A 25,318-nucleotide genomic window follows, 5' to 3' on the forward strand; every position below is an offset into this window, starting at 1 on the left:
AGCATTTCTGAACTAGAAAATAGTGCATAAAATAACTGACACCATTGATGAGCCGTATCTATTGCAAATTACTGCCTTTTTTGAGCGTGCACAGAAAAAGCAAATTAAATACGTCACAAATTTTACTCGTCCTCTTAGCATTATATTTGCAGTTTAGTTATTACTTACAAATACTAAGCAGTGTACGAGTAAATATGCTGTACTTTGTACACTTTGTACAATACTATGAAAAAATAATCTTGGGATGTGACACCTAACTACTGTACACTGTGTTCATATTAAATCTTTGCTAAGAATTACAGAAAGACAGACTCGCTTTGTCTGAACAAGTTTTGGTGCCTTTCTGAAAGGGAAAAACTCACCTTAGTCTCCAAGACAGAATCCATCCTAAAAGGTGCAGAGGACTGTAAGCTCCCAGTGAAATTAGTAGGAGTTAAAAGGAGCCTAAATTATTCAATTTCTCATAGGACTGGTCTAATCCACACTTGACATATCCTTGTTTCCTCAAAGATCCTTCCATTGAGGGCATCCGTTCCTCAGAGTCCGATAAGAAACGAGAATCCAGTAGAATCCTCAAACCAACAGCTCATCTGACACAACAGTTTTTACCACATACTTTGCCTTGAAAAAGCAGTAGGATTTCAGCTATACTGAAAAAAAGATTAGTATCTTTATGGAATACTTAAGTACAATTGCTTTTCTCCTCAAATGAGACCTAAACTATATATTTGCCCTCACTTTAATGTGGCCAAAAGCAAGGTCGAAGTACACTTTATAAACTAACTGAATCAGAGATGCATAAGCTTTCCTGAGCCACAGCTCACTTTTTATACAGTTTTTTTTACCTCTTTATCTGAGAGTTGGATAGCCAGCTTTTTTTTTGCTTCACATTATGGACTTTTATTTAGTACAGTGCATTTCAAGTCCTTTAAATATATTTAACTAGAAAGAACGACTTTTGGATTGTTTTTGTTTAGACAGGCATTCGCAGAAAGCAGAAAGAGGGGGAGGGCGCGTGACTGCATGTGTGCGGTGTTCAGACCTATGGACTTCCTTTAAGATGTATTGAAAGCTTTTGAATTTGAAGTGCATCGAGTTCTAGACAACTGCAGTGGAGAACTGTAGAGCAACAATAAAATCATTAAAGTACTTCCAGTTTGGAAGTAAGCTGGGTTCTTCTTGGCTTGCATCACGTTTAATAGCTTTACATTTATGGGAGCTAGTCCAATTTTTAAAGGGAGTTTTCAGACTGAGTGCACTTCTTACCCCAACCAAACTGTAACCCATTAATTTTTCACCAAAAGAACATTCTTAGCTTGATAAACAGATCAAATGAATGTTTTGGACTCTGCAGACCCCAACAGTATGACAGTCAGGGCTTTAATAATTTATACTGCACTCCACTAGAATGAAATAAGGGCCCAATTCTGTTAATATGCACTTGAGTGAGTTCATTGACATGAATAGTGTGTTTGAAGCCTATGCAAGTGAAGACACTTGGGAACTTACGTATGTGAGTGAAGGCACTCAGGAACATGCACCCAGGTTCGGGGCCCACAGTGCTTGTTGTACAGCCTCACATCAAAAGGCCAGTAGTGTTACTCTTCTCAAATTAAAAACTCTTTGGATCAATTGAGTACATTGCCATATTAGGTTTCAAGGAATTACCTTCTGCACCTCAGTTATGTATGTACTTATATATCCATCAATAAGAGGAAACCTTTCCAGTGTCTGAAATCCAACTCTTGCTCTCTAAAACGTTTGCACATTTCCATGTTAAACATCTGCTTAGGTGGCTCTGAGACGGTGTGTTTTGGTGTTGTTTGTGTGCAATCTAGTGCTGCTTCCTCAACGCATGTGTCCCTTCCCTTCACAGCCTACTCGACACCCAGCACCTCCCCCGCAAACCGATTCGTCAGTGTTGGACCACGGGATCCAAGCTTTGTAAATATCCCTCAACAGACACAGGTGGGCAGCTTTCGACTTCTCTGTATGCAGTGCCGCTTGTTATTCTTCTGTGTATTTTAATGTCTTCTTACAAAGTAAACCACGTTTCCACTGTCAGTTCACCCACATGGTCTCAGTAACAACAGTGAAACGTCACTTGCAGTTTTTGTCTGTTTGTTGTGTTTTTGAGCTTATCTGGTAATAATGCTTCTTTCATAACTGGAAAACTACCCTTGCTTTCCAAGGCATTGGCTTTTAGTGCACATTTTTCCCCCCACAGGACTAAATGTTTAAGTCTTTTATTGCATCTAGCTTATTTGCAAGTGCATATAGTTACATGTGCAAAAGAAACCCAGATGGACCCCTCGGATAATGATGCACTTACAGCACAATCCTGTGCTGCTCAAGTGAATGGGAGATTTTCCGTTGACTTCAGTAGGATCAGGATTAGGCTCCTGATTTGTTAATGTGGGGTTTTGAGTGTGCAGGTGAGTATTTCTTTTTGTATAAGAAAGGAGATGTACTCACACCTCACAAACACATAGCCCAAGTTAGGGCTTTCTGGAAACCTTCCAGCCTCTTCTCCCTAGATCCAACTTGGAGATAAAAACCAAAACAAAAAAAAAAAATCAAACATCAATTTAAAGCTCTACTCTCTTGTTCACAACCAACACTGTATTTGACCCTAGTGATGTTGGGACAACTATTCATAGATTTGCTACAGTTGAATCAGAAGCTCAAGTAAACATTTTTGTTTCTTTAGGAGAAGGACAAGGTTTAAATGTGTTTTTTCCAAGGCATATCATATTCCCAAGTTCGATTAAGAAAATAGTTGTTGGCAGTTTTGTTAGTGGCTAATTTGAGCCAGATGTTGAAAAAAAATTAAGGGTATGCTTAATATCATCTCATCATAGAGGGATATAAAAAAATGAGAGGAGCTAGTGTTCTAGGACCACTGTAGCCCATAGTTTAAAATGGTTGCATGATTGCATTACAGTTTGTTTAAAGTCAAGAACAAAAAGCATTTGTAATTTGTTTTGAGCTGACTTTGGTATATAAAGTAATAGTTTAGCATATAAACTTAGCCAAGATTCAGCTTTTACTTTTACCTCCTTCCATGCAGCCTGAAATAGATCTTATACATGCCCGAATCATTGTGATACAGATTCAGAGTTGCAATGGGCTACATTTTCAAAACATGCATGAAAACAAAATCTACACGGTGATGTCATCAGCACCTACTTGATCAGTGTAATAAAATCATGTCACTTATTGTGGAAAAAATGTCAGGTTACGGGGCTATGACCGGATGCTTATGAGCACGCTATGTTTGCCTGGTATCTCTTCCTTCTGTATCATTTGTTAGGAGCTTTAGTTTATAGCTCTGTCGACAGCACAGGTTAAAACTACATGGGATCTCAAACCTTCTCTGCATTAAACAGGGTCATAGAAAGTACACCAGCAACAGAGAGGGGGGTTTAACTCTTCAAGTGCCTATTACTTTAGTTTATTAGCAGAATTCAACTGGTTCCCCTGTTTTCAGGCCTCCCTTTTAGTTCCTCCTGTTTAATCGATATACAAGGCAAGGTTTCATGCTTCTTTACTTTTGAATCATGACATTTCTCCTGTGGTTTTGTAAATGGTCGTAATACACAGAAATACATTGAAATGAGGAAACAGAAGAATTTTAAGGTACACTGTTAAAGTCTTCAAGCATTTGGCCTTTTCCTTCATGGTCTAAGAAACTTGAAACCCTTTGGAGAATGCTCCAATAGCTTTCCTAAAAGGCTTTAACAATTACTGATTGCCAAATTGGTTACATAGTGGAATGCAACAGAATCTAAATCTCTCAAATGTTTTAAACTTATTTACATCTGTTAAGCTAGGCTTTTCACATTTGTTTGTTGACTCTGAACTTTGATCCCTGCAAGTTATGATTTAAGCCATTGGAAAGTGCTCTAGCTTTACTGTACGTGCTTCTATGCGACACTGGGTCGTGCATGACAATGCTGAGCAAAAACTTTCAATTTAAGTGAGATGTGCAGCTTTGGTTAAAGGGGCTGATACTGTTCTTATTGAGGCTGCCTCCTTTGTGCTGCTGAATTTCAAGGTACATCAGTATAACTCTCATAACCTACTAATGGTAGATTTATAATTTGTCATAAAAACTCACTTTAAATTAAAATTATTTATTCATATAGTAATTCTGAACTAAATCAAGCTGACCGTATTTTAAATCAGAGGAGTGAAAAATACTAGGAAGTTAATATCTGGAGATTTATTTAACCTTCCTCTAACCAAAAAAAAAATGTAATGAAATTTTTGCAGAACGCTGGCCCATGGTTCAGAGCAATCACTTAGGATATTTTTTAACTTAAAAGATAAAAACAAATGAGAGTGAGTTAATAAAAGTGGTAGATATGGCTGTTTTCCATCAGGATTTTTACAGTGCATACCAGTTAAGACTTGTGTGGCCTGATGTCCAGCAGTCATCGACACCCCCCCAGTTCACTTGTATTTCAGTAAGAGCATTAAGTACTTCTGAAGTCAAACTAGTAGCTTTAACATCAGCTTCAGTTCAGTGTAAGGCAACAGAGTTTTCTCTTAACACCTCCATACTACAGATGGGCCTAAACCCAAATTCTGGATCTGAAGATTTCTGGCCTTTGTGGAAGTTCTGATCCAGATCCAAGCTTTGAGAAATTCGGTGGGGGACGCATTAGAGGCAACTTTCAAAAGCTACATATTTTCTTCTCCTATTTGTGGTTGCATGTCTGCAGTCCTTGATCTCAGATTGCTAAGGATTTAGTATGTCCACAACAATGCAAGTACTGTTTCAGTAGCAGACTTGTCGCAAGACTAAGGTGACCATTAGTCCTGTTTTATACCGGACTGACCTGTTTTTAAATCCTTTGTCTCCTGTCCATTTCTGAATGGGGAATGGACAGCAAAGCCCTATTTTTCAGTTCATTGGTGGAGGTACGTTTCAGCCATTTGTCCTTCGCTGTGCCTCAAGGTAGAGCCAGGAGGACAGGAGCTCCAAGCCAGCCAGGGAGGCAGAGACATGGTGGCCTTGCCCCTTGCTGCTGACTGGCCAAGAGGTCTGGTGGCCCTACCTCTTGCTGCTGATTGGCCAAGGATACAACCCCACTTCTCACCGCTGATTGGCCAAAGGGGGCCTACCCCTCACCAAGTGACTGTATCAGTGGCCACCCTATGCATGACGGGACACTCAAGGGATTCAAACAGCAGCGAAATAAAGGAGTTGACCAATTTACAGCAGTGTGGTTGGACTGGAGCAGGGATTGCTTTGTACTAGTTTTAAACAAAAGGAGGAACATGCCTTTCTTAGCAGCCTATATGAAAATCGGGAATAGATATTTCTGTTAACCAACCGCCTGTTCTAGTTTAGTTCCTAAAATGCAAGTCAGTATCTTGAGCGAGACATTTTAGATAGAGAAATTAGTTACTTTTTTGTCATCATAGGTTGATGCAGAAATATTTGCTATGCTAGGAGTACAATTCTGGGACAGAAAAAACCCATAGCACTAACAGGTGTAGCTCCGTGGCTCTGTTTCAGTGCTTCTGTTCAATAACTGTTGCAATGCTAGTTTTAAAAAATAGTCTCTATAGCAGTTTCAACAGTTTTGCAAACCCAGACACTGCCTCCATGTCCCCCATCGCTCACGGTGCTGCAACAGCTCACCACAGAATTGTCCTATCTATAGGGCTATTTAAAACTGAATTACTATTTGGGCTATTAGAGGAATCACTTGACTTGGCATAGGCTGTATTTGTTGACAAAAAGGCACAGGTGTTGTAACCTTCACTTGATAAATCATTTACTTTAGCTGCTTGACTTGCAAGCAGTACAAGGGCCTCAGCTTTTTAACTGCCTTTGCCATATGCAAATCAGAAATACAGTATGCCTGGGATACATAACCTATGGTTTCAAAAACAAGCTGGTCCAGATACCACATGACTAAGTAACAGATACATCTCTTAGGTTGCCAAGAAAAAGAAAGGTGGTAAAGTACCACCCATTAATGAGAGACTAATCTACAAGTAGCTTATACATGCTTGTGGACCAAGTCATTTCTTTTCTCTTGTGAAAAAGAATAATGAAACAAAGGACCTGCCATCAGCCTAGTCAGTCAGGCTAGTGACACCAAACCTACTTTGGCCACCTGCTTTTTTGTGTTAACTACTATTGGCTCAGGCAACCCACACCTTTTTATTATAATAACAGTCATCATCATTATTGTTAAACTGGTGCTTGTCTATATGTAATGCTGGCTGATTCATCCAAAGAAGGCACAAATCAGGGTTTTTTCTGGCTAGGAAGCATACAAATTCAGTGTCATACAACTCTTTTTTCACTGATCATCAATTACTATGCAATATCTCTTCAGCTTTCTGGAAAGTGCAGCATTTCACTCACTAGAAACTTCCTGAGCCACAAATCCATCTAATGCAGCATGCACACACCTTGGAAGCTGGTAAGCCTTGGGCTATAAACGCAGGCAAAATTCATGCTCCAGGCAACTAGGCAGATTCAGGACAAAAAGGTGGAAACTGCTACAAGTACACTGCTCCTCTGCTATATTAAAGGAGGGGAAAGGGACACCATAGAGCCTCAGCGACTTTAGAGAACACCAGTTAACTTTAGCATGCCTGTCCAGTATAACTTTGCTCCGTTTGGCTTCCAGGTATTTGTTAAACACAGAAGCAGATGCTTATTCCAGAGGAAGCTGCCCACATTCACTTCTAGGACGCGATCAAGACAGAGCCATTCCTACTTCTCATACTGGTTCCTAAAGTGGAATTAGACTATAAGCATTAAGCCAGAATCAGTTCTCACTTTGACAGATGAGACGCTATGGTCATTCCATTACTTATAATGAAGTTGCTTCTAGATGCACATAAATGACCACAAAATCTAGCCTCTTGAACATGCATTTCTATTTATAGGACTAGCAAAGACCCGTATTTTTTCTGCCACCCCCAAAAGAAAAGAAAACATAGAAATAAAATCTTGCTGGAGAAGAGAAAAACTAAGTTATTAACTTACTAAAGTTATACCTTTTCCTCAGCAATAAAAAGCAAATTTACTGGGAGAGAGAAAACTAGCAGTAGCAGTTACAAAATAGTAGCTTTAAAACTGCAGGTGCTTTGTCTTGCCGGTTAAAGGAGGAGTAGGCCCAGAGCTGCATGCTGGGAGAAATCCTGTGCTCCGACAAGTTAGAAAGAGGGAGAATGAATCAGGGGTAGGAGTTATTGCTGTTTGGTGTATGGGTATAGTGTTGCTTTAGGTCTGTTATCTTCAGTCTTTTTCATAGTAAATAGCAAGGGCCTTATGGCTTTTCTTTTATATAGATTTTCTCTTTTTCTAAACATTATGTATTTTATATCTCAGGTACCTCTATGAATCCAGCATACTGTATGATTCTCTTCTCCTCAAGAACCTACTTCCCTTTCTCAGTCTCAGCTGATACCCTAAAAAACACCTGCAGTTTTCTATTAGCAGTATTTTCAAGCAAAGGCTTGAGAAAGAGGGGGGCGGGAAAAGAAGACCCTTGCCCTCTGTACAGTATCCTGTATACCAGTGGATGGGAGCTTTATCAAGCAGGCAAGGGAGGCAAATTCCTGAGTAGATGACCCTCCCATGATATCAGTCAATTATCACTTCCTAGGCACTTAATTGTAAAAAATGGAGCACAGGTGACCCAGCTGACTTCAACTGTATGGCAGCTCCTGTTGGGGGTGGGAAGGCAGAAGAAAAGCTGCAAGTTGTTAAGACCTAACCTGTGTGGGATTGCATAGATCAAAGCCAGTACCTTGAATAGAAAGCCAGTGCAGCTCTAGAGAGCTGTCATTCCTCCAGCTCATATTGTTTTATGCCTAGTTTCCATTGACAGCTTATAGAGAAAAGAAACCTCTGCAAACCATTTCTCTTAATAAGTAAAATATGTGTCTTACTTGATAGGGATTTTCTGTTTTTGCTTCTTCCATAACTCTTCCTTCAGCCTGTCCTGCTCCATTCCAAGCAGGGACAGTAAAGAGACCATTTTTACCTGAAGTTCATGTGGATGCAGCTCTTTAGCAACTGTTTGGGGCCCTAGGGAGAACTACGAACTGCCCTTTCCCCTGGCGCACCCTTCTCTCCTTTTCCCATTCCCCCGGGGCTGTGCATTACTGCAGTAATGCATGTAGCCTCTGCTGGTCCTCGCAGCAGGAAGCCAGAGCTCGCTCCCAGGCGCAGGATCCCATCATATTACTGCAAAGTGCTACCAGCCGAGCCAGGGCTTTGCGTAACGGCAGCTTGTGCTCATAAAAAAGTGTAGCAGGAGCATGCGGATTTCACATTACTTGGAGAGTAGGAAAGGCCCTAGGAAAAATGTTGGTTATTTTGGTTTTCTAGGTCCCAAGCTGAACCACTAGTAAGTCAAGCCTGCCCTGTTTGTAGGTTTCAAAGATTTATTTTCCCACCACTCACATATATTAGGTGTTTCTGCCCCTATTCAGGCCATTTGGGTCCTGAAGTCTGAATGTAGCCTTGTGGTTGAGCACAAAGGGAGATGAGAGCACTAATTTATGAAAATGCATTTCTGCCAAGTCAGCCCCCTGAGAGCTCCATACATCACAAAGCAATTTCCATAGCAGCAGGCCCACAAAAGCAATGGCTCTGAAACACCTTGCTGTAGAGCATGCTTCCTGGTTTCACGGCTAGCACGCCTGTCCTCTCGGTGGGAGATGCAGCGGAAGAGAGCAGGAGGAACGTAGGAGAGGCACTGAGTGTACATTTGAATTCAGGAGCAGATCCTCCCCTGATTAAACAGTAGAGTTGTAGAGGGACTCTGTCTCCCAAGCACATTAGCTTATTTGAATGCTTCTCTCCAGAGCCCCTACTTCTCCCGGACCCAACGGTAATCTGTCGTCTGCCCCATACTAGCAGCAGGGTGAGAGGAAAGGAAGGGCACTGTGCTCTGAAAAGATGGGCATAGAGGAACCACTCACAACTTGTCATTTGGGATTTAGATCAGTTTTAGGCCTTCAAACCCATGCACCAGCCTTCAAACCCATGCATCAGATACCTGCCCTGGGTGTGTGGGCATACCAGTGAACCGTGGATCTCACCAAGGGAGACACGAGTGGGAACTGCTGAGCAAGCAGAGAGACATTCATACATGTGAGTTCTCCTTTACTAGAATTTCCCCCGACTTCTTGTGCTGAAGGGTCATTTTTTAAGTCGGGGCAAAGAGTTTCCCCGACTATGGCAGGATGACCTTCCTCCTGAAAAGACTGCCCTTTTGCAGAGCCAGCAGCATCTGCAGCTCTCAGAACTTGGAAAGCCCAGAGAAGAACACATATTCAGGTTTTGTCCCCGTACTGCTCCCCCCACCACATTGTATTTAAAACCAGTTTTCTCTTCTGGGGAAATTCATCAAGAGAAATACTGGGCAGCGAACATCCCCACTGGATTAGAACCAGAGCGATACCACCACTTGGTGGGAGCGGATAGCACGCACGCTGCACTAGCATGACCACCGAGTCTGTGATTACACAAGTGCTGCATGTGGCCACCAGCTCCCAGTGTAGTGGGCGTCCAGGCTCAAAAGCCCCCCGGTAGCGTAGAGCACAGAGTGGGGATGCCAAGGTGGCCTTAGAGCCGAGGCTGCCCCCTTTCCTTCTCGTGGACTGGGCAGCATACAGAGGCCCCAACTGATGTCCATTCAGCCCTTGAGAAGAACGGCACACTTCAAGTTGAAGACCCGTGTTACACAGGGGGAAAGATTTATAGAAGAGATCATTATGTGGCCTTATCTTCAGTACGTATGAGCCAAACCAGTCTAGAAATGCTTGAATAACTCCCAAGCAGAGGCATATTTTGTACTAAGCTTTTCTTCCTCCTCCTCTTTGCATACCAGGCCGTGTAGTTCAAACTCCATTAAGAATCTGCTTCCAATGTCCATGGATGTTGGAAATGATTATTTACAATGGACCCGTAAACCAAAGACTTATACTTATTACATTTTTCTCTGCTTATAATATGTAAGAAGTGTGTTTGAACGCCATCCTTTCTTTGATTTTTTTTTTCTGTGGGTGTTACTTTATGTACCACAGGAAAGAGGGGAGAGGAGAAGCAAGGCAGTGCCTGGTGGGGAGAGTTGGCAAATGCAGAAATATGATGAATGAGCTGGAAAGATTGGATTTCTTACTAAATTCTCTAGAAGCTGTGTTAACCTTTTGCTAGAGAAGTAGTTGCTCGAAAAAAGGAATGATTTTGTGCTTTTTCATTGCAAAGCCTGTTCTCCTCAGCTTTCCTTTCCTATTTCGTGACCTTGTGACAGGGTATTTAGCACAATTCACAGATTTGTTGGAATCTGACAGGCGGCACCACGAGCACTTCTGCCGTGGCCTCAGACTTACGACTTCTGGGATGCCACCTGTGCCTGTACCACCCCGCCCCCCCGCCTCAGCCTAGAACCTCTCAAGTAACAAGCATCATTTTCTTTTTTTTAAGTTCAGCTGGAAACTTAGTTTTTAAAAAAGCCCATGTTCCCTATGGATTTAACCACTCAGTGCCTGGAGTTGGGACAGAATTGTCCTCCTGGCCGGTTACATAATTCTCTTCAGTGGGGATTATTGTATCTTCGTCTGAAGCATAAGACATCAGCCAATGTTAGAGAAATAATGCTGAACTAGGCAGTCCATTAGTCTATTCGAACATGACCGTGCCTTTGTTTATAGTTGTATGTTGTTGAAAAGGCTTAGAGAGGGACACCCAACTGTGGAAGAACTTGTTTTAAAACTAGTAAAAGTTTTGGGGAGATTTTTTTCTGGTTTGCTTTTGTCTGCATGCAGGGTCAAGGGGGTACTATCAAGCCTGCAGGATAAAGAAATGATGCAAGAGCAAGTTCCAACCCTTGGAGCACATGTTGGAGCAGCTTTTCTATCAGATGCACAACTGACATGATAAACTCTAGTGGGGTGGTGATCCTCATTGAATTGCAGATCCTTGTGGCTGACTGAAATACTACAGGGACTTTGGTAATACAGTATGGGCTGTTCAGACAGTTTCCTTTTTGCAGATACAGATTTCTTCAAACAGGTGCATGCATGTTCGTGCGCACATACACACATGCAAAAACGCACGCTGGCCCCCTTATATCAAACATATGATCATAAAGTGAGATGATAGTTATGCATCTCTTACTGTTTTTATTAGTCCCAACCAATTTCCTGCCCACCTCATGCCCACCCCCAACCTCCACTGCAGATAATGGGGTATTGGATTAGTCTGCCTTGCTGCTGCATCAGGTCCCAGATCGATTTATTGACTCTGTCAGAGTGGCTAGTACAGTAATTGTTACAAGAGCAGAATGGAAAGCGAGAACGTGTCCACATAAAAAATAAAAATGACGTTTTGTTCTTTCTTTCCTTTTTTGCCCTATAGATCTTTATGTGTTTACACAGTAGAGAGCACTTTACTTAAGTTAATCAGCTTCTTCTACATTATTAATTGCGACAGTTAGGGTGCTACATGACGGTAAGCATATTACTGAAAACATTGATCTCACTCGGATGGTGTGGACCTGAGCAGGTTTTGTATTCCTTCCCTTATTTCATGGCTGCTTTAGGGTGCTATCAAATCCCATTTCCTTGATTGACAATAGGCCATCAATACAATTGATTTGGGAGTGGGACATAGAGGAGCACATGAGGAAGAGCTTCAGAATATCCCACAGCCCTAGAAAGGAGTCACTGTAGTTCTGTATTCGGAACAATTATATGCCTTGCTTGATTTCTGTAAAATATATTTTGTTAGAAGTAGTGAGTTAAGAGCTGCAATTTAATAAGTGATTAGGGCTCACAAAAAAGGGCTAATTAAGACATTTGAAAATATGTGTCCAGAGCATATGCATACCGTGGCCTTAGAAGACGGATACTCACTTTTTTTACAAAGGGTTTGGAAATGACTGCCGGTGAAAGATATTTCATGGAGCTGATACCTATATGCACTCTATAAATTCCACACAGTCTGACAAAACCCAGTAGGTGTCACACATGACCTGGATGGAAAAGGTCAACGTTTGAATTGATGGCTTTTGCAGTTACTGGAACATTTAGATTTTTGCCAACTGCTGTATATACATTTTAGCGAAGGTCAGACTTTAAAGGCCATGGTCCCTATCTCGTTCACAATGAATAGGTATTAACCTCACAAAAGATATCACTGGTATGCATGTCATCTTTGCGTAGTAGCATCAAGAGAGAGGCCAGTGGAGAAATCAGATGTAGATGTGAGCACCCCAGCAGATTGACTCTCCCCTTCTTAAAATAAGGCAGCTATTCTGCAGGAGAGGAGCAAAACTGTAGTGTGCATTTTGTAAACATGACCCAGAGAAACAATACCGTATCGTGGCAGAATACTTACATTTTGCACAACATTTCACCCACAGTAGAGCCCGGATACTCCAAGTCACTGTAAAAGGGTAGGAGGAAGAGCCAAACTTAAAAACAATAGCTGGGATTTGTGACCATGTTCAAAATTCATGTATGAATTCAGCACCTGAACATCTGACAACATTTGGTAATACACAGAGTCAGTATGATTTTGAATTCGGTGTGATTTGTCATAACTTTGTTGACCCAAAGACGATTTGTCTTTCAAGTTTACTGAAGGTGTCAGGGCTTGGTAAGGATTATTTACCTAATCACAAGGTTTAGCTTTTTAACCACAGCTACTTCTGTTAAATTAATTTTTTTAAAAGTTGCAGTGAATTGCTTTGAAATACCAAAAAGTGTTTATTTCCTCCTCATAGTTTCATAGTTGTTAGGGGCTGGAAGGCACTTTACAGATCGTATGACCTGGTCTTAAGGCCTCTGATCATGCACGTGGCCCTCTCGAGCTTCTCCACATCCTTCCCGAAGTGCGGTGCCCAAATCTGGCTGCAGCACTCCAGCTGCAGTGTCATCGAGGCCGAGTACTTCTCCACAGCAGAGTACTTCACAACATATCATCCTGAGCCAGATCTCCATACCTATATCTACCAGGCTCCCCTTTTGGTTTCACTGTACAAAAAACCCCAGAGCATTTCATTTCTGTAATATGCCCTACACGACTATAAAACAGGGCCCAGATTTCACCTGAAGGATACAATCAGCAAAGGTATGGTGAAGGCATAGGAATTAGGTGAAGGCATTTTCCTCATATTTTCCCTACAAAATTCCCATTCATAGATAGGAAAGGCCAGGAAATCTAAGTAGTATGATTTTTTTTTTCCCAGGAAAGTTGCAATCACGAGTTGTAAAGAGCCCCTGTACACATGCCCGACACCTGCTCTGATGCGTGCTAATTAGCACACATCAGAACAGACCTGATTAATTGTGCATGATCATTAGCATGTTCCAGCAGCCCCAGCATCTCATGTGTTCGGCAGCCCCAGGCTTCAAAATGGCAGCAGGGCTGCTTTAACAAAAGCTCACCAAACAAGCTTTCATTAAAGTGCCCCTGCTGAAGCGCAGAACGGGGAGTACACAAGACGCTGGGGCAGCTTTAACTACAGCAGCTCCCAAGAGCTGCTCTAACTAAGCTACCCCACCACAGAGCATGTGTAAAGGCGCCCACTGGGGCTATAATTGAACATGTTTTGAAACCTTGAGTGTAGGAAACAATGTAGATATTATTAAAATCTTGATTGCTGAGAGCTGATCGAAACAATGTTACAACGTTTTCAGATATGCTCATTTACATAAATACTAATATTGTATGGCCAAATATCGGTGTTTACATGTGCTGATGGATGTGGCCCAAAGTTTTAAGGGTATGTTTTTGGAAGCCCATGAAACGTCATTTTACTTAATTATGTACCATAAAAAATAATTCCTTCCAGAATAAAATGGAGCCAGTTCAAGGGTGGAGCACAGCAGCTATTTTAAAGCATCTAACAGCTCTCGCCAATCTCATGTGCAGTCCACATGTTTCTGAACTTTGATATAGCTGCAAAAAAGACAAGAAAAAGAGTGCATAGATTTAGGTGCTTAAGTAGCCAGTTCACATGCACAGTATTTTTTCTTCTGTCTTTCTGTCTTTGCATGTACTAACCATATGCATACCCATATTCTATAGGTGCACTTTGGAGAGGCAGGTTGCTAATTTAGCTTATCATTTGTAAAATTTATGAAGTACTTTTTGTGGTCTTTTGAGTTAAATGTTGTTAAATAAATCTAAGCTGTTGGACCTAAACTGACTTTCGCAGAGGGCAAGAGGGTAGGAGCTCAGGTTTGTTATCTCCTGGAGAAAGTGCTGCATGGTACTCCTTAAATTTTATAAAAATCAGTTTATAAAAAGTTGTGTGGAGCAGATTGGGTAGCTTTTTGTCTTTCACAAAGAAATAAAGGCACATATTAAATTCCTGTTTTTCTTCGCAGGCAGAGACTTGCAGTACAGGACTTCTCTGAAAAGTGCCTCAGTAAAAATTGCATTGTGGGGCTCCATATTTATTATCCCTCAGTGGTTCCAGAGCAAATTTGCTCGCTTTATAAGCACAGAGATTTTTTTTCTCTTAACTTTTTAGTCTTGTAAGCTTGCCCTGGAATCTGTAAATCAAGTTACGTTCTTTCTTGTTTAACCCTGCTAGTAAAACTTTTACAGGGTAAATTCTTCCCTCACCATGAACTGCACTATCTTGAAGTTCTGCTTTTATTTTCACCCATTTTCAGAGCAAAATTTGTCCCTGCAGTTGCAAAGGTATTCATAATTTTGTTAATGAGTTAGAAAAGAATTCAGTTCGTTCTTCTGAACTGGTGCTGGTTTTCAGGACAATCAGCAGTCAGTAGAGTAGTAAGCATTTAAAATAAGGACCCCAGCTCGAAAATACAGCTAAGGAACCTGTTTATTGAGTACAAAGGTGCCACTTTCACACAGCTTTTTCAGTGAAGTGCTGCACATCCACTGATTCATAAAACAGAAAAGAGGAACCCTTGATTTAAAGTTCACCATTTACACTGGCAATTTTCTCTATTTTCTCCGCTAATATTAATAAATGTGAGATTGTCAAATTTAGTGATGCTAATTAAACGATTAGTGTTAATTCATTTTGCCTGACATATTGCATAAATATTATGAAGCAGTGATAACGCATCAGGAAACTGTTTCACTTTCTGTCTTTTAATGACTTCAAAATCTGCCAGTACTTTTATTGGCATATCAGAGCATGTTTGAAAATTACTTAGCATTGGGCCAGAACCCTAACACCTTTCATCAGTCATATCTAATAAGTTTTAATTCAAAGCCTGGTGATATTTCTGAGCAGGATTTTCCTTGTTCCTTAGTACAGGGCTGTCTGCCCTTCAGACCTCCGCATAACTTTTTCCCATCTCAGTCATCAAGATCTTGCATCATTATAACCTTTGTTGGCCAAAGAAAGCTCCTTTTGGCCACAGCTTGTTTGGCCAGAGGGTCATTGCAGTGTAACGTGAGACACTCCTTCATCCCTCCCCGAAGGCTCAGCATAGCACGCTGCTGCTGCTGTCTCGGCAGACCTGGGGAACAAAATGCTGAGCCCAGGAATTATCCCTGGGTATTGTGTACAGTCTTGAACTTTTCACAAAGTGATTTGCTCACCTTAGCAGGATCCAATGCACCCTGAGCAGTACAAATATCAAAAGTTCTTGCTTTTTCTTCCGTGCGTTGCCCTCCCGATGCTTTTGGGTTTTTTCCGTTTTCCGTATCTGTTGCAGACTGGAGTCATTTGTAAATAAATCTGAATCTGAAAGTTAACATAGCTAAACTGAACACCACGGCTCCTTCCAGGCCTGCATCCCCATTGTTTTCTATCACTTTTGACAAATATCACCATTTTCCTCGTTGCTCAGGACTGCAACCTGGATGTTGTCTTCACTCCTCTTGCTCTCTCCTTCAGTACACTTATGGGGTTGCCAAAATCCTGCTTTCTCTTTCTGTCAGAGTCTAGTTCACACTTCAGAAATGGTTGTCATCCCATGTCTTGATTTACTTCTAGATCCCTGGGGATTGCCCCACTCCCCTATTGTGTCCCCGAAAGACCTTACAAACTGCATGTGCAAAGATCTTCTCCGCTGCCTGCCATAGCCACCCTTTTGTGTCCCTCCACTGGTTTCCCAATTCCCACTGCATCAAGTTCAAGCTTCTTGTCCTCCTCAAGGTCCTCCACAGCTCCATTTTTCTTTGCTTTGCTTTTCTTTCTTGTTTTGTCCCTTTCCATGTTGTCTACATCTCCTCCGTTCATTTGCTTTCCCTACAAGAGCATCTCTTTGGATGGTTTTCCTTGCCTCATACATGGAATTTGATAATGAAATACTTTCTTTGAAGAGCTGTATAAAACTGCTATCCTGTCCTTTTCCCCCAAGAGCCGCATCTACAATGTGCAAAGCCACATCCTGCAAAAAGCACCAGCAAAATCAAAGACAAAGAAACATCTCAATACTTTTAAGTTGTTTGATTATGCCCATAGCTGGCCAATAAAGCAATGTAAGGCCAGTCAGCCCAGACACGCTGTTTTCTTTTGTACCGTACTCTGTCAAGCACAATGGTGCCCACTCCCAGCCCTGCTCAGGACTAGGGGTAGAGCAGGGGGGGAAGAGGGGTGCAGCAGCACGGTTGCACCCGTCTTTGGCTGTTATACATGAGCACTTGGCACTGGGTCTTCCCGGAGCCCCTTCTTTCACTTGGCCCAGGGAAGGGGGTGCCACCTGCATCACGCAGCCTTTCCTTTTCCCCGCTGCTGAGTCCCCTGGAGGGAGGAGGGGAAGGCAGGGTCAACGGCTCGTCCCCGAGGCTGCAGCGCTGCATGAAGGCGGGGGCTCCAGTCCGAGCCCGCCCTGACCAGCACCTGAGCACAACGCTCGTTGTGCACACATGACAGCCAGAGAGGCGGAGGCTGATCCCCCTTGCCCCTTTCCTGGATCCACTACTGCTCAGGACCTTGGGGTGCTATTTCAGTAATGAAAAATAGGCTTTCCTCTCTGGTTACCCCATGAACCCTCGCACATTCAGTACCGGGGAGAAAGTGGCCTCAGCAGGATTTCCAGGATTTGCAAGTGGTGTGTCTCTTCCATAGGGATCCCAAGTGTACCCCCAGTTTAAGTTTCATAGTCCATTTTTGCTCCACACACAGACCTTGGGGTCTTGGAAATTCCGACACTCACCGTGTTTCCAAAATCTGGCTAGTAACTGCCCTTTCTGCTCAGAACCAGAGACCCAAAAAGTGGCATCTTTGCAGCAGCGTGCAGGCAGTCAGCAAGTCAGCGCGTCCCCTCCCCCAAAGCCCTGTCCCTCCCGACTGCCCCCCAGCCCAGCCCCTGAACATTTTTCCTAGCCCAGTAATGTATCTCATTCTTCATTATTGCTCCCAGTTGGCACAGAGCTGAAGAGCGAGTCCCAGAGGCAAACCCATGGTGCGCGTATGCATGTCTGTGTCTGTGCGTCTGTGTCCAGGCTGCCTAGCTGCAAATATAACTTGAGAGGCCCTACTTGGGGTTTGTTTTTTCTTCTCCTTAGTATTTTTCTCTAATTGTCTAGAGCAATAAGAGTAAAGTAGTTAGGCAAATCATGTATTTTGAGGCATTTTTGCTGTATGCCCAGCGCAGACAAAACTCCTGAGACTTCAATGAGTTTTACTTTCCTCGGGACTGTCAGATCTGGCTTAAATTGAATAAAACTGTTAAGTACAGTATAGGGGCTCAGCAACAGAGTTTTGCAAATGCAACAAGAGCAGGGAGCACAATGAAGAATAGAGCAGGTCACACGCTGGTGAAAGGACGTGCTGGTTGTTATAACACTGTGCCTCTAGAATAAATTATTTCCCTTTAAAAAGTAATACTTTAACTGTAGAGCTATATAGAGATAATTAAGAAGATATTGTTCTCCTTCTTCCCCTCCCTCCCTCCCTCCCTCTCTCTGCAGTAGTTCTGTGGAAACTTTTAATACTGCAGCTTGAAACTTGGGCTTCTGGGTCTAAAATGCCTGAGAAAGCACTGCAGGCTCTAACTGTAAAACATTCTTTCGGCGAGCCCTGGAAACAGAGCAAGCGAAGGCAGGAGAAGTTCAGAGAGATCACATGTAAATGAGGGCCGGCTATAGACTCCCGAGGAGCGTTTTATTTAGTTTAAACCTGAACTTGAACTTGCAAACGTGTCCGTGTAAAACTGGCCAGAAAGTATTGCTCTGCGCAACTGGAAGCCATGTTGCTGCTAGTACAGTACCAGAGCTAAGAAGTGGGAGCTAGAAGACGGGGAGTTTTATATTTCAAGCTTCTTGCATATTTAATTGTGCGCAGAGGACACGGCTACCTGGAAAGATGTTCCTGCTCCTTAACAAAATAAAGCCCCTCCCACCCTCACCCCCGTGTAACGTGTAAGGGGCATGTAGTAAATTATTTTAATTTAGGAGCTGATTAGCTGACAGTGGCTTTAAAAGTAGCATTTGCTCCTGTACGAGCACTGGAACATCACCTTGCATTGTGGCTGGGAATTGCAGTATGTAACATTTGTGAGTTGTTGTCTGTGGGCATAGCTAGAGCTACATTTTGATATTGTATTATAGCAAAAGGGAAAAGAAATGGGCATGACACTTAAAAATATTAAGCTGCTATTCTTTGGTGAACTTAACTGTGTCTTTAATTGGATGAAGTCAAGGGCAATTTAGAAGATAAATAGTAAGGATTGTGGCGTATAAAAGGTGTTTCCAGTACATTTCCATTTTAATCTAACATCCTTTTTCTTAAGTAATGTGCTCACTTCCTTGATAATATATATGCTCTTGCTTCTTTTGCAAAAGGTGTAATATTTGAAATAGCTGAGTAATTCATGGGGGACATGATTCTTCCCATGTTCAAAACAGAGGTGCAGTCAACAACCAACTACATGTCCCAGCGTGCCATAATACCGTTCAGCTCAGACAGAGGGTTGCTTACTTGGACTGGAAGTCTCCGTGGACCTCATTATATTAAAGATGAGGGCAGCTACAGGGCACTTCATACAGCCTCGCTGGCTTTATTTGGCTGGCAGGTCGGGCTTTGGTCATCTCTAAGTAGAGCCAAACAATTTTGAACTGAGTCTTAATGAAAGTTTGAATGGAGAGATGAAAAAAAATGCTCCTTTTTGGGAATAATGCAGGAAATATTTCAAACGAAGACTTGTTTGGCACAAGATAGTATTTCAGGGCTTGCTAAAGTATCCTTGTTGGGAGCGGGTGAGACGGGATCAGGCAGCGCAGTCTGGCATAGCCAGAAACCCCATTCTGCATCTCTGAGGTTATATAGTTTATCAATGCGGAAACCACCATGGGTTTTAAAAAGTAAACAGCTGGCCTTGGGTTTGTGTGCTGTAATTCAGATTAGGATGGTCGATAGATTTCAGGTTACTTCAGCTTGTCATTTTTGTAATATAGCGACTTTTTTTTTTAACGTGTCTAAAAGTTTGGGGTTTTTTGGTTTTGGGTTGATTTTTTTTTTTTTTTAAACAAACCCCTTCCCTGTGCTCTAACTAGCAAGTCTGCAAATACAGAAATGTTTGTATTCCAGTCAGAGACCTTATGGTAGCAGCAAATATCAGAGAACGCAGTGGAAGTCTCTGAAAGATTTCATCTCGCCTTCCACTTAATCCCCTTGCTGTACCTCAGATCTCAAGTAACTTTCATACTGCGGGCTCACTTTAATGGATAGAATCTATTTTTCATGAAAAAGCAGGAAATAAGCTGTCTTTCGTAAAAAGATTTACAAAATGTAATCATTGTTGAAATATTCTCTTTGAACTGCCTGGTCCGCAGGGGTGTCTGGCTCCCAATACCCCCGTTTCTTTAGAACACCCTTACAAGTTCTTCTAGTAGATCAGGTACACTGGTGGTTCAGTTCTTTGATGTCTTGAATGAATGAAAGAAAAGCATAATAAAAGAGAGCTGTTGATCAAGCATAAAATGCTCTTTAAGCTGACAGAATGGCAGAGTTAACACATTCTAAGCTGCTTTTAGTTTTTTCCTTTTTTCCTCACATTTTCCTGTGCTTTGTGTACAGTGGGGGTTTTTATTTTTTGAAAAGTCTCTGATCTATGTAGTATGCCGTCCTCTAACAAAAACCAAAATGGGATTGTTTCTCTGTCTCTCTCTCTCTTTCTCTCCCTTTCACTTGTTTGCTCAACTACTCTTTTTTTTTTTTTAACAGCAAGGGTGTTGGGGTTTAGCATGGCTGTGGCCAGCCTTCAGCGTTCAGCATGAAGTTTAGAAGATTTACTTTGCATTTTTCCCAAGTTTAGCTCTGTCATAAATAAAAGAAAACTTGCTCGCTTAACTTTTTTAGAAGCTAGGGAAAAAATTACGTATTTCTCATTTTCACAAAATGAAGCTCTCGCCTCCAAAAGAAAATAAAAAGGACCCCGTTGTTAGAGGACTTTCTTTAGAGTTGGGGAAAGAGGAACGTTTGGTTTTTTTCCTTGTAGATCTAATTTAGATCTTAAGTTCCTATACATAATTTATACATCATATTCGAAGTGCTAACCTGCTCTGCTTTGCTGGGTTGCATTTCAAACGTTTGCCATTGATAAATCTTTACTATATTATATTCAGACTTAAATGTGAATATGTCACAGTTCAGTCAACCTTTAATCCACTCTTCTGCAGGTTCTGAAGGCAGGGGGTCTGAACCCCCGAACATTGCTTTATGTTTCAGAAACATCTGGGGCCAGCTGGGACATTCGCTGAAATATTCAGATGTCTGGAACAACAGCAAGTTACAGTATTAGTGTGTTTTGAGAAGGCGCTAGAGGGGCTGGGGTGACTGAGTGGGTAAAAACACTAGCTATTCCCAATCTGAATTTGGAACCTAAGCAGAAACCTTAAGTGAAGTAAGTTTGTTGGACCCGAGGGAGTAGTGGTTTGGACTACTAGGCATTTTAGTAGTCAGCAGGCAGAAGTCCATATTACAAAATTATTGCACATAATTCAGTGCAGTTTGCCACAATTGGCATTCTCACAAACGCTGTTGGAAATAGAGCTACTGTATACCTCGCCTGGAGAGTTGTGTCCCTCCAGAGAGGGATTTTATCTTTCTTAAGACATTGTAAGCATGTTCATGGTGGGGGATATGACTATCCTATACTGAGGCCTTGGACAACCAGAAGATTCACGCTCCATTTTATTTCCCTTTGGGGATGACCAATGCACTGTTCCTGTCCCTTATGGTATCTTGTTTTGAAAAATGCAGCCACTAAATAATTTACCCCAGCACTAAGAAAATAACTTCCACAGTCACAAAGAAGACCGTGTCTTTAATACGTACCTTTTGCTTTACACAAAAGGTCAAATCCGGGCCTGCTAAAACTATATTGAAACCAGTGGGCCAGGGGGACACATCCAGACTTGATGTAAAGTAAGTGCAGATCCAGGGGAACGTCACCTACTTCCACCAAAGGCTACGTGTTGCTCGCCTGTTCACACTGGCCGTCCATTTGAAGGTCTCATCCTGGCCCTCCTTGTTACGCGAGGGTGCCGGTTCTACAAAGTTCTGTGCAAGCACCCAGCTCGTTACATAACGATATATATTTTTTCATGTCATCTTGGAAACAAATTTACATTTTACTCCGTGTCACCTACTGGAGGTGGTTTTAATTTTTCCATTTTTTTTTTGTTTTGTTTTGGTTGTCTTGAAGTTCTGGAGTGAACTAAAATGTCACACTAAATTCATTGCCAAAAAGTTGCACAAACTAATGCACTGTGATGAATTTTCCCAGCTGGTTGACATTTGTGGCTAAGAGTGAGTTCTGCTGCCCAAACAGCTTCTCCATTTGCAGACAAGTTAAAAAGCTGCCTCTTTTATTTAGGCTGTATCAGTGTTAGGCCTTTTTATTTTTCCTTTTCCCCTTCAAATTCCCACCCGTCCAGGCCTATGAACAACAGCGGGAATACTTACTAGCGCAGACACCACACTGGGTCAAATCCCGATCACTTCCAGCGCTCCTTGCCTACACTAACACAACAACTGTTGTGGTTACCAGCTGGGCTGCACCAACGGGAACTTTTAAGAAAATGTCTAGCGCAGACACAGCTTGAGACATGAGTGGATTACACAACGAAAAATCTCCTGTGTGAAGTTTGTCAGAGTTCTTGCATGTTTGAATGTCCTCAAATAACCCGCAGCACCGAAAGAAGGAATCCAACTGTCACACCCAGTTCTGGATTCCACGTTAACAACCTCCTTCCGCAGTGTTAAACTTTGCCCTTAAGGACTTTTACTTAACTTTTTAATTTGAAAAACAGATCCTAACTGCTTTACCACCTCCACGCCTTGCGCTGAGCCAAAAGTCCCGTTGTTGCAGGAGGCATAGGGGTAGGAGAAACTCGAACAAGTTTTTGCGTGTTATTTTTTGTTAACGCGCACGGGCGTCACGCGTACATTTTTCAGAGCCAGAGATAAATTAGTTCACACCGGAAGGCTGTTTTAAAGACCATTTTAATAAACAATGGGCCTGCTTCTGTCTTCGTGACCCAGGCAGATCTTGGTTACGTGCTTTCTGCTTTTCTCCCGTTAATATCCGAAACTGCAGCATATTTCCCCGTCGTCCTCCTGAGACAAAGAACATAGTTGTCAAAAGTTGCTTCAGAATTTTTTTGTATGCATGCGTGCTGTCTTCAGAATAGCATAAGAAACAAATAGACTTGCGCTATCAAAGAAACGTAATTGCCATTTCAGACTTCCTGTTTAGGATTCAGTCAAGTAGATATTGTTTATGGTTCATAAAACCTTACTACTGTGAGGATTTGAGGATACTGGCAGTGTAGAGCTTCAACTTTCATGGTGCTGTAAATTAGAAAAAAAGGTGTGATAATACTCCTTCGAGAACAGTAAAATAGCTCTGCAATGGTTAAATGGAATTTTATAAGCACATTCGGTGTGGAACTGTTTTGCATTACATGAGTTGAATACCTTAGAGATGACACACATCTGCAGGCACTTTATTAAATCCTTAGTCAGCACTTTTCAACCTGATGAGATTACTTCTTCATTTGACTGGAGAAAGGAAAGCTAAGATCTTGTACCGGACTGCAGAATTCTTTTTGATGTTTCACCTTGAGCCCTGGAAAAGGACAGCGAGCTGCTCTGTAGGACAATACAGAATTGTAGGCATAGGGATGACTATGTAGCAGTAGCTAGGACCTTTCAGTCCAGCGGATTCATTTAGCTCTGACCTCGTCGCTGCAGTAAGTTTTTTAAGTCACTATAGATCAAAGCTAACTGTGCGCTTTTGGGGGCAAGATGCCGAAAGAGAACGCCACCCTGCATTGCGTTGTGATAACCGATGCAATTTAAATGAAGACTGAGAATTGCGAAACAGGACATGAAAGGATGAAAAAGCGTGAGGTAGCCAGAAAGCGGAGTAAAGCTTAAATGCAGTGGAGGAGCCCAGGTTGACAGCAGCACAGCATTCCACAAATATAGAATCGGGTTTCTTTGTTTCACTAATCCACTTAATTGTGCAAGGAACCCAGCAGATCACAGCTATCAAAGCTGCATGTCCTGTTATGTACTTCATACGCCTTTTTATTTTCGACTTTGAGGTCTGCTTTCCCCTTGCAGTGGAAGTTTTGCAGGTGCATCAAAGGGACAATAGAACTCTTCAGACATAATCTGGGAAGATTTAGGCACACACAAGGCTCATGGGAGAAGGGATTTTTATATTAAAATAATTAGTAGGAACCTAGGACCCTTCTGTACGTGTGCTTCAAGTGTCAGACATTGTAGAAAACAGTGGTATCCTGAGAGCAGGGCTGGGATGCGAGGAATAAGGGCACTGTTTCAATCTCGTTATGTGCTGCCTACGCATATAAAATATGTCATCAAAGTCGAGTTGCAAAAATAGCCCGTGCCATGCAGTTGTGTCTGTCGGGTATGTGGGTTTCTCAAAAGCAGCTTTTCAAGGGAGGTGAATTTGGACGTCCAAGGCACTGCAGATGAGTTTTTAAAAACACACGCAAGATATTTTGGTTCAATACTGAAGGGGTTAAGTTTTTTCATTGGTATTAAGACTGAACTGTGTCTGCAGGAGTGGTATTGACACCCTCGTGCATGGTAACTCTACTCCTTTATTGACATGTTGCTAGTCAAGAGCACAATAGCACTCTGTGTCTGCAAATCATTGCTAAAATCATCTCAAGAAAAAAAAAAGTTTGAAAGCCTAACGCTAGACAAAGGCACAAGAGCTGCACTGCGCAGCTAAAAACTCTGGAGTCAGCAACTTCTATTGATTAAAAACTAACCTTTAAAGTAACTCTCAGAGTGTGTGGTTAGCATTTAAATTTAAACATGTCATGAGTTGATTTGTGTTGCTGAATACCAACTCAGAAGGAGTTATATTCACATCAGATTTTTTTTTTTTTCTAATTCCCTTAAGCAGCTAAAGTATTTCATGAAGTGTCAATAGGGCAGGGGAGGGGGAAAAAAAGGTGTTTTGGAGTGGGAGAGGGGGCTCGGACCCAGCCTTGCAGTTCCTTTTCCCATGCAAATAGTCACCCCAAAAAGGAAAGTGTGGGGAGTGCAACACAATAATTAGACCTTTGTCTAACTTTCCCAAGTGCCAGAGAAAGACAGATTAATTAAATATACAACAGTGTTGGTTTTTGGAGTGGGGGTCTCTCTTGCTGTGTAGGTCATAAATTAGGCAGAATAAATACTTCAATGTGTTTGCAGTGGGCCTGCTACGTCAGAACCACTGGAAGGTTGGTGGGAGGAGAGCAGAGTGTTTCTTGCTAATGATAGTCACGTCTGGGTCTGTCTGGTTGCTCCTAGCAACCAGACATGATGTAACACCAGGATGAACTTGAACTTGGGGGACTTGAAAAGGGAACAATAGACCAGAGCAATCAATAAAGCCTATTTCAAGTGAAGGATTACAGAGCTGCTCTGGGGTAACCTTGTCTGCAAGGCACACACTGAATAGTAAGATGTGTGAAGAAACTTTTTGCTTTTTAAGAAGAGTGGAGAAGCACTGCAGGATTTTTTAGTAATGCAGTGAGTAGCAGGGAGCAACGTGGTGTGGAAAAGTGCACCCCCTGCTGTCCAAAATGTGCATTTTGCATCATTAAAAGAAATACTGCACTCAACTGCACTGAAGGGAGATTAGGAGCCTCCAGCCTGTTTCCTTCCACTTCACAAATTAAAACTCCAGACCCATTAATCTGAGCAGATCTATTAAAATATGAGATGTCCAGGCCAAGAGTGGTCCAATAGCGATGCCGGTTTAGCAGAGGCCTAGATGTGTTGCACGATTATAACTTTTTTAATTAGTGGAAGGTGCTGATATATGTTTGCCAGAGTCATTTGCTATCTTGAGTTCTGTA

The 25,318-nt window shown here is 42.0% G+C and overlaps 1 protein-coding gene across 7 annotated transcripts in view; it reads left to right on the forward strand.

The window, feature by feature from the left end:
- The window catches only part of NFIA (nuclear factor I A), a 308,443-nt gene that overhangs the window by 274,083 nt on the left and 9,042 nt on the right, over positions 1-25,318 (forward strand). For 5 of the 7 annotated variants that reach the window (XM_090049569.1, XM_090049571.1, XM_090049568.1 and 2 more), the window contains one exon: positions 1,877-1,968. The exons of the other annotated variants lie outside the window; for them this stretch is intronic. In XM_090049569.1, the coding sequence (XP_089905695.1) occupies positions 1,877-1,968 (92 nt within the window). The remainder of the gene's footprint in view (positions 1-1,876; positions 1,969-25,318) is intronic. 7 annotated transcript variants of the gene reach the window in all.

This window comes from Crocodylus siamensis, chromosome 5 (assembly GCF_052110815.1).
Source record: "Crocodylus siamensis isolate JL-2025a chromosome 5, ASM5211081v1, whole genome shotgun sequence".
Classification (NCBI taxonomy): domain Eukaryota; kingdom Metazoa; phylum Chordata; order Crocodylia; family Crocodylidae; genus Crocodylus; species Crocodylus siamensis.